The 9,298-nt window shown below is 63.6% G+C and overlaps 1 protein-coding gene across 1 annotated transcript in view; it reads left to right on the top strand.

Moving 5' to 3' along the window:
• Positions 1 to 9,298, top strand: part of SND1 (staphylococcal nuclease and tudor domain containing 1) — a 149,472-nt gene that overhangs the window by 64,683 nt on the left and 75,491 nt on the right. The window contains exons 13-14 of the mRNA XM_026071157.1: positions 1,707 to 1,817; positions 5,436 to 5,508. Of these exons, the coding sequence (XP_025926942.1) occupies positions 1,707 to 1,817; positions 5,436 to 5,508 (184 nt within the window). The remainder of the gene's footprint in view (positions 1 to 1,706; positions 1,818 to 5,435; positions 5,509 to 9,298) is intronic.

Raw genomic sequence — 9,298 nt, 5'->3', positions numbered from 1 at the left:
CCACGCGGCCCCATTCCTGCATGGCCCCTTTCCCGCGTGGCCCCGTTCCCACGCAGCCCCGGCCCAGACCTGCTCCTTTAAGACCCGGCTCCGCGCGGAGACGGCAGCAGCGCGATGGGAGCGAGAACTGGCAATTTCGCTTGTCTTATAAAAAGCCATAACCGTGATATTGCCGAATAAATGAAGCCATCAAACAGAGGTGGCAACAAGATTACAGCACTTCCCGAGTGCTGGGGGCAGAATAAAATCGTCCGTTTAGCGAGCAGACGGAGCGCTTGCTATCACCGGAGTCGTTCCCTGATGCTTCCCGGGTGGGTTTTAATCTCCCTCGCTCCCCTCTTCCCGGATCTTGCTCCTTTCCCCAGAACGGGGCTGCTGCAGCGGCGGGGCTGTCCCGGGGGCCGCTGCTCCCCTCGGATTATTCCCTGCCCTTGCGGCAGAGGGGTGTCTCTGGGGGCTGGCGTGCTGCTTTCCCCCCATGTTTCCCCGCGGGAATCTCATCCGGGCGCGGAGAGCCTGTTGAGACAGGCTTCGGCTGCCRCCCGCTTCCTAGATCTCGGCGCCGCTTTGCCCGGGCTGCAGACGGCCGCGTTCCTGCAAAGCGCATCCCGAGCGGCGCTCGCCTCCGGGGAACCCCCCGCTTCCCCGGCCTCGGCCGCTCGGAGCGCCCGCGCGAAACCCTCTCGGAAACGGTGCCGTGCCRTGGTTTTGCGGACCCGTCCCCCCGGCGTCGGCGGGGGACGGCGTGACGCCGGTGGCCGCCCGGGCTGCAGCCGCGCGTTGGCGCCCGGAATAGCTCTAGGTGCTTATTCCCGGCTGCTTGGCATTTCCAGAGCTACCTTTGCAGCTGCCTCCCGCTGCAGCTCGGTTCCTCGCTTGCAAATACTTATTTTTTCCCCCTGCTCCCAGGCGAGACCTATTTTGGGCTCCCCCTGCCCCCTCCAGGCTGGTCCCCGGGGCAGAGAGCTCCCCGGAGCTGCTGACTGCCGCGACCCCCCTGGCTTTTTATTTTTAAAGGAGCGGTGAGCTAGCAGCCCGTGCCCTGCGTGCGTAATTGCAGGAGCGTTACGGATGCACTCAGCCAAGCAGGATTTATGCGTTTGGTTAAGGCAGCAGAATGTAACGGCAGCCAATTTGGCGCGGCGCCGACTGGCAGGCGGCCTTCGGCACCCGCCGTGTCCCCGCGCGGGGCGGCGTGCGACGGGGTTGGGGGGGGGGGCCCGGCCTGGCCTCGCCGACCCGAGGGGATGGCAAAAAAAGCGAAAAGCAAAGGCGGAACYGAGGAGGGGGCTGTGGCGGCCCCGGAGCATCCCCTTCCCYGGGCCGGGGGCCGTTCCTCGCCGCGGGAGGGGTCTGTCCCTGCCCCAGCCCCRTCCCGCTGCCCCTTCRCTGTGCCCTCCTTGGCYGCCATCCTGCTCCRGCCCCCRCCGGCGTGTCGGCCCRCTCGGAGATGCATGGGATGCACCGGGCGYGTGGTGYGGGGATGCTCGTGGGAGCAATCCCYGWCTCCCRAGTCYGGGCTGCAGCACGGGCACGCRGCCCCGGAGCYGCCTTTSCAACCCGCTTGGGTGTGCGCAAGCAGCACCGAGCGTCCAACCTCGCTCCGGGCACCATCGGAGCAGCTGGGAGCRGGGCGGGARRCTGCCYCTGCCYTYCCCCGGCGCAGCGTCCCCCCGCTCAGCTCCCCCCGCTCTTCTGTCTTGCAGCAACATCGCCGAAGCCTTGGTCAGCAAGGGCCTGGCCACCGTCATCCGCTACCGGCAGGACGACGACCAGAGGTCCTCGCACTACGACGAGCTCCTGGCCGCYGAGGCTCGGTGAGTGCCGCTGGCCGCGCGCAGCTCCCCTCTCCTTCCCCGCTGGCGCTGCGGGGCCGGCCTCGGCTTCCCGCCGTCCTTCCCTAATCCCGGGGGGGGGGGGGGGGGGCCTCGCCGGGCTGGACGCCCCTCGGCCGGGAGCCGCGCCGGCGTCCTGCGGGACAGCCCCGCTGCAAGGCGCTGGGAAACGGCCGAGTGCGTTTGGATTCCCCGTGCTGATTCCGTTTACGGGAACGATAACGTTTTAAAAATGCCGGGGAGATGGCTGGAATCTCCCGGCCCGTTGTGCGCCTCCCGGCTCCGCTCCYGGGGCGCCGTGCCCGGCAGTCTGCCAGCCCCAGCCTGGCTGCAGGAGGAGCGATTGCATTTAAGCCGAACGACATCCGAGCAGATCCGAAGGACTTTAGACACATTCTGGCCTCGCGTGATTAGGTTGAGGTTATCTCGGTGCGAAAAACGCACGCGGATGCTCCCCGCGCTGCCTCCTCGACAGGCAGCACAAGTGCCGACGCCGGCCGGGGCTCGCTGCCCGCGCGCTCCCCTGCCAGTGGGCAGGAGCGAAAGGGGCCGCGCGTTGCGCCGGGCAGCGTTGCAAACCRCCCGGGGCGGAGGGGAGAGCCAAGCTTCGCCTTCCCGGGTCGGCGCGCCGTGCTCGGCACCGTTTGCAGCCGGGTCCCTGCCCCACGGCTCCTCCGCACGGAAAGCTGCGCCGAGGCGCAGCGGGGCTGGGGGGGTCCGGCTCCTTCCCAGCCAGCGCTTTTGCGGCAGCCGACGGCGCTGCGCTGACAGCAGGGGAGAGCAGCTTTGAGGGGGTTGCGTATCGGTATCTGCCAGTCCACTGTGCAAGACTCCGCTCAGTTTTGCTGCTAGCAAAGCCTCTCTTCCTTTATTTTGAGGAGGAGGAAGGCTGATAAATAGGCGCTTATTCTGCCGGCTCCAAAGCGTCCCCCCTCCCGCCGCCGGGCATCTTTGTGCGCGGTCGGTGGCCAGCAGATCGCCGGTGGCCTGATTGCAGAGCGGCGGGGCCGGACCTCTCAAAGAGCCGGTGCAAACGGTGCCGACGCGCTCGGGAAGAGCCTCTGCCGTTGCCCTGCCCGCAGCCGGCCGCGAGGCTCCCGGGGGGTGGCGGGAGCGGCGAGGGGGCCGCGGGGAGAAGGCGGCCGCTCCGCGCTGCAAACGGCTCGGAGTCCCTGCGGGAGCGGGAGGTTCAGGGCAGCCGGTATCTTGGAGCGAGGCTGGGGTGCAGGGACCAGAGCTCTGTGCCCAGGTGGGTTTTGAGCAGTTTTTCTGCTTTGGATAATCGTTGCAAAATTTTGCAAAAACCCTTTAGGCTTCCGGGCTTTTTAGCAAGGCCTGAGCCTGGAGTCGGATCTGTGCAGGAGGCGGTCGCTTCCCCACTCCAGGCTGCGTCCTGTCGGCCCCCGGCGTGCCGGGCGGGAAGGATGCGTCCGGGAGCCCTGCAGCCGTCTCCAGCGGCGCCGCTGCTTGCGGCGCTTCTCAAAGCGGCTGCAGGATAAATCACATTGCCGCGCTGCTGGAGTGCGCCGCCTCGCCTCACGTCCCCACGGCTCCGGGCGAGCGCCCCAGCCTCGGTTTTCTCCTGCCCCGTCTGCCGAGGAGACGCGGAGAAGAGACGCCCGGGAGCCCTGGTCCCCATCCGGATGCCGCAGCACGCCCTGCCGCAGGGCGGCTCCGAGGTGTCCCGAGCCAAGCCCGGGGAGCGTCTCCGTGGGATGGGACGCTTAGCGGCCCGCTGGAGCTGTCCCTGCGAGGGGTTTGTGTCCTGCATCCGGAGCGCGAGGCGGCGCCGGAGGAAGCCCTCGGGGCACGGAAGATGCTCTGCGGCTCGGCGCTGGGAGCAGCCACCGCTGGATGAGCCTTCCCGGTCACCATCCCTTCCGGAACGCGCGGGCGTCCCTCGAGGAGGACCTGCCTGCTGGCGTTTAACCTGGTCTCTTTTCTTAACCTGGGAAAGGAGCTGTTTTCCTGATAAAAAGAGCCGTCTCTCCCCAAGCCACTCATCCCTGGAGCCGCTGCTCGGCTGTGAGGCGGGATGTCTCAAAGGCCGGAGAGGGAGAAGGAAGAAATCCGTTGCTGGTTTAACAGGTCGGCGGCTTCCAGGCGGCTCCTCGAGCGACGCAGCTCCGCAAATTGATTGCTGCACAAAGCCCCGGCGGGGGCTTCGAATTCCTCCCCTGGTATTTTTATTATCGTCACAGTCCGCTCCGAACACATTCGTGCCTCTTGCCTCCGAGCGGCTATTAGGTTGGCCTGCTCGGGGAGCCGCGAAAACGAGGAGCTTTAGTTTCCCGTCCCCTGCAGGAGCCTGCGGAGCTGGAATCGGGGCTGTGCCCGAGGGGGATGGCGAGGTTTGGGGACGGCGGGGCGCCGGGGGTCAGGCGCGCAGCATTCATCGTCTGCATCGCCGGATGGGCACGGAGCAAAAAGGGGATGAAAAGCGGTAACTGGGTCTGCTGACTGCTGCAGAGCGAGGTTTGCTGGTGCCCGAGGAGCGGCGCGGGAGCAGCTCGGATAAGCCGGGTCTTGCTGTTTTGCCCCCGGGTCCGGGCAGCCTTTGGGTCCCTGCAAGGCGGCGGGCGCCGGCGAGCTGCRGGGGCGGCAGCAGCGCCGAGGAGTGTGCACAGAGCAGGGACTTGGCGGAGCCGGTTTCCGGCCCCGGCGCAGCTGCCGGGTTTGCAAGCAGGCCCCCTTGCCTGCTGCTTGCAAGTGCTCGCTTCGGACCCGAGAGAAAGCTCAACCCAAGAGGAGCCGAGGTCGCTCTCCTCCCTCTCCTGCTCCAGGTGACAAGCCGGGAGCTGCAGGAAAACTTTGTAGATGAGCTGCGGGGTCTGCAATGCGGATGCCCTCGCTGTCCACCCGCGGAGGCGACGAGCCCGAAGGCCCCGGCAGCGGCAGCAGCTTCCTCGGCTCTTGCGGCATTTCAAACTTAGCACCGCTCCTTTTTTAGACGCATCTCGGGGGGGGTCTCACATCTATGTTTTCCCTGCATCCAGAGCCACTAGCTAAAATCGCTGCCCGAGCCGGGGTGAGGTGCACCGGGATGCTTTGGGGACCGGCCCCCCCGGGCGAGGGGAGCCCCCCGTCGCCTCCTCCTACGCTCCCCACCAGCTCCAGCGCTCCCTGCCGCCACTGCCGGAAATCGAAACAGGTTTAATGTCCGGCCTGTGGCACCCGTTAATTTCTCATCCGTTAAATGGCTTCCGTGTGCAGCGTTCACTCAGGCTACTTATCTTGTATATATTTTTTTAACCTGGAAGGAACTTATTTCCATTCGCATGGGAAAGTTGGCTGTGCGTTTTGCATTTAAAATGTTTCGTGCGATTAAGCACTGAAAGAAACATTTATTACCTTTGGTTCTTGCTGGTGCATTCCCTTTCCTGTTGATTCCTCCCTTTGCGCGGGGAACAAAGCAATTTAATTTGGTGGCGGGGACAAGTGTTCTCTCTGATCAGGTATGTGCTCAGCTCAGGTGAGCGGCTGAGCACTGGTAATTGGGATTAGCAGGCTAACGAGCCGCCTGCTCTGCAGGGGGCCGCGCTCGTCCCTCGTCCCTCGTCGCACCTGGTGCTGATTGCTCGTGCCACCTTTCTTTTGCAGAGCTATCAAGAACGGCAAAGGATTGCACAGCAAGAAGGAGGTGCCGATTCACCGGGTGGCAGACATCTCTGGGGTAAGGAGCTGTTTGCGCCCCGGCAGCGCTCTTCCCGGGGAGGGGGGAGTATCAGACACGCGGAGCGGGAGGCGCGCGAGATCTCCTGCAGCCCCCCGTCGGCCAGGAGAAAGGAAACTCGATTCTTCCCATGGGTTTCTTTTCTCCGCGGTGCAATGGGGACGTTTCACCTCTTGCCTCGTGCTGGAGTCGCTCCGAGCATCAGCGGGCTCAAGAGGGAAAAGGGGAAGCAAGCGAGAGAAAGCACGTCGGTGCCGCGTGGGTGGGAATGGCTCCGGTGCCCGAGCAGAGGCCGTGGGTTCGGTGTCCGGAGAAGGTCCCTCGCGTGCTCGGGAGGAGGAATGCTTTGCTGGGGAGGCTGAGCTACAACGGCTTGGTCCCCGTTTGCCCGAGTGTTGCTCCGTGCATTTATCCGTTAGGGTCTGCAGTGGTCTCCCCTGCTCTTAAGGGATGAAGGAGACTTTTTCATCCGCCCTGGACAAACGCGGCTTGGGCCGGGTTGGGGGCAACAACATCCCCACCGGGGACGGGTGCGGGGAGAAGCATTGCGGCAAAGTCTGCAGCAAGTCCTGCAGCAAAACCCACCGAGGTCCCCGGAGCTCGGCTGGCTTGCAGACTTTTAAAAAATGCATGTAGGTTAAATTGCCCGCAGATAGTGAGACAAAATCGTGGTGGTGGGTGGGCGGAAGGAAGGGGCTGGAGCAGGAGGCAGAGACGAGGCGTGGAGTTGGACCTGGTCCTCCAGAATCGGGGATGTCCCCGCGCGAGGCGCCAGGCAGGGCTGGTGCTGCAGCACATGCTGTGTGCATGGTGTGCATGCGGTGTGCATGCAGCGGGTCCTTGCAAGGTCCCCCGAGATGCACAGCCCTGCCCCGGGCCCGACCTGCCAGCAGGATCCTTAGGAGCACCTCCAGCTTAACAGGGCAAAGGAGCAAAACGGTTGGTGCTGGGTGAGAGGAGGGCCTTTGCAAACAAAATTAGGGTAATACATCACCACTTTTATGAAGATTTGTTAATCTTATAAAATCTTTAATAGTTTTCTCTAAATTGATTGCACTCTTAGTTAGCTGAGTGTCAGCAGTTGTGCAGCATGATGAATGCGGGTGCGCGCTGAACTGACAGCGTGTGCTCTACCACTGCCAAAATAATTTAATGTGGATTAGCATCCGCGCTGTCCTCCTGCCGCCCGGCTCAGCCGCCCGCATGCAGCCCCAACGGGCTCGGGAGCAGCGTGGTTGGGGCCGGGGGGGAGCAGCCCCCCATTGCTTTGGGCAGCGCATCCTGGCTCCCTGCTCACTATTAGCGAAATGAAGCATCTCGGGAGCTGGGATGGGAAAGGGAGGTTTCGTGTTGGGGTGCAGGGAGGGGAGGAAATGCACAGCTAGACACTTGCAAAAAACATCCCTGGCTTGCTCAGCGGGTCGAAGAGCAGGATTCCCCCACTGCCAGCCGTTCGGCTCCCTTGGGACGTCCCGGCTCTCCTTGGGCTCTTGCACAGCCCTTGCTCGCTCCCGAATCTGGGACAGGGCAAGGCAGGAGGGTCAGACTAAGTGCAGAGATTTCTTAGTCAGCTCGCTGCCTCGGCGTGTGCCTGCTCATTCTGCTCTCCGTCCTGGCTCTGCAATTCCCCTTGCGCTTGCATTTGCTCGCAAGAAAGTGCCAACTCCACACTCCAATTCAGGTCACCCAGAGCCCTCCCGCTCCTCTTTCTCGTCCGCATAAAACTCCCAAGTCACACTGACGCRGGTGTTTGCAAGCGCGTGCGTCCAGTGTTTATCCTTGTAATGGGGGCTATAAATATTGCACGAGGTTTTTACGCCGCGGTGCTGGCGGTGCAGCTCGGGTGAGTCGTCGGTGCGTGATCTCATTACGGTGAGGAGCAGCCTGGAGGGGCGAGCGCCGCCGGCAGAGGTGGCCGGAGCGCGGTGTGTCCCCTCGGCCGAGCCGTGTGGCCGGGGCTCCCAGCTGCTGCAATGCAGCGGTGCCGTACCCCAACCCTGCTCTCGGGGATGTGGGGCGCCCGTTTGGCGAGGAGCAGTTCGCCYGGGGCTGCTGCGTTTGCCCTGGGAGCCCCGCGGAGATTTTGGAAGGCGGATCTGGCCAGGCACAGTGTGTGTTGGCAGGGACAAGCAGCAGCTGTCCTTGGGTGCACCTGGGCGAGTGGGAGACCATGCAGAGGGCTGCGGTGTCCCTCATCCGCAGCAGAGAGCAGGCGGCATCGCTGCTAGTGCGTTTCCCCCCAGCAAAGGGGCCCTGGCATGAGGCTGGGACATCGGGAATGTCCCCGCACTCCTCTGCCCCTGATGCTTCTGCAGTTTGGCCCAGCGGCAGAGCTCCTTCCCCTCGCTGCACCCCGGCTCGGCCTTTGCAGCCCCGCTCCGTGGGGAGAGCGCGTGGGCAGAGCTCGCCCTCCCTGCCGCTGCRGCYRGCCAGGGGCTCCGYGTGCACRTCCCAGTCCTGTCCGTGACYGTGCCRTGGTCYYGGTGTGTCCCCTGCCCTCGGCGYGYGTGTAGCAGCCCTGCACTGCGGGGATGCCCGGATTAATCCCCATCAGCGCRGCGTCTTTGCCGTGTCCTTCTCCATGCTTGGCCGCGTCTGGGTTTTCGGATCCCTTCCCATCTTGCAGAGCTGCTGGTCCTTGGCTCGGCTTTTCCCGAGCTCCCCGTCCTTCAGCATGGCGCATCGCTTGAGGGCATGGATGGGAGCCGGGGCTCGGGAGCAGAGAAACCTGCTCGGAGGTGCTGCTGCAGGATTTAACCCAGTTTTCCTGACTCCCGGCGTGCTGCCTCCTGTCCTCCAGCCCGCGCTCGTGCTGGGACGTGCCCTTTCCCGTGGCTCGTGCCATCTGACCGCCGCAGCGGCCCTGGGAGGAGGCGACAGCAGCRCAGGGGCTCCGAGCGGAGCTAGTGTCCCCGTGTCTAGTCCCCGGGGACCTTGCTGATGCCGGCAGCAGCCCTGCCTGCGCGCGGGCACGTGTCCCCCTGCCTCCGGAGAGTTGCTGAATGTAAACATCCCCTCTTGCCATGGGCCCGTGATGCTACAGGCTTGAAAGAGGAGGGGGAAAAAAAAAATAAACAGCTGCAGGAGTCCCATCCTCCCACAGCGGTGGAGTTGCCCGAGGGCTCTGTGCCGTGTGAAACGGTGCATCAGGACACTGTAGAAGAAGGCTGGAAACTGCTCACTGCTTGTAGGAGGAGAAAGGCTCCTACTCCTCCCGAGGACTTGAAGCTGAAGAACAGGTTTAGTGCCCTCCAGGATGAGGAGGAGATGGGCATGGCTGCCAGGGAAGCAACTGGGACAACAGACCCTGCGCCTTGCTGGAATGCTCAGAAGAAGCGGCAGGTGATTGCTGCGGGTGACTCCCTGCTGCAGGGGAYGGAGGCAYCTATCTGCTGACCTGACCTCTTGTCTAGAGAGGTYTGTTGCCTGCCAGGGGCTCATGTGAGAGATGTCATGGAAAGACTGCCAGGGCTTGTCCACTCATCAGACTATTCCCCTCTGCTGCTCTTCCATGTGGGTGCTAATGACACCAAGGGCAAACTGGAGACCATCAAAGAGGATTTCAGAGCTCTGGGGATGGTGGTCAAGGGCCTGGGAGCCCAGGTCATCTTCTCCTCAATCCTGCCAGTGAGGGAGATGGTTGGGAGGAGGAGGAGACGGACTTTCCAAGTTAACAACTAGCTGCGGCACTAGTGTTGGCAACAGGGTTTTGGTTTCTACGACCATGGGACCCTGTTTGAAGATCAACAACTGATGGCGAGAGATGGGATCCACCTCACTAAGTGGGGCA

The sequence above is a fragment of the Apteryx rowi genome, unplaced genomic scaffold (assembly GCF_003343035.1).
Source record: "Apteryx rowi isolate R43461 unplaced genomic scaffold, aptRow1 scaffold_322, whole genome shotgun sequence".
In the NCBI taxonomy this organism is placed as follows: domain Eukaryota; kingdom Metazoa; phylum Chordata; class Aves; order Apterygiformes; family Apterygidae; genus Apteryx; species Apteryx rowi.
Note: the sequence above shows the minus strand (reverse complement) of the source record. Positions and strands in the feature narration are given on the sequence as shown.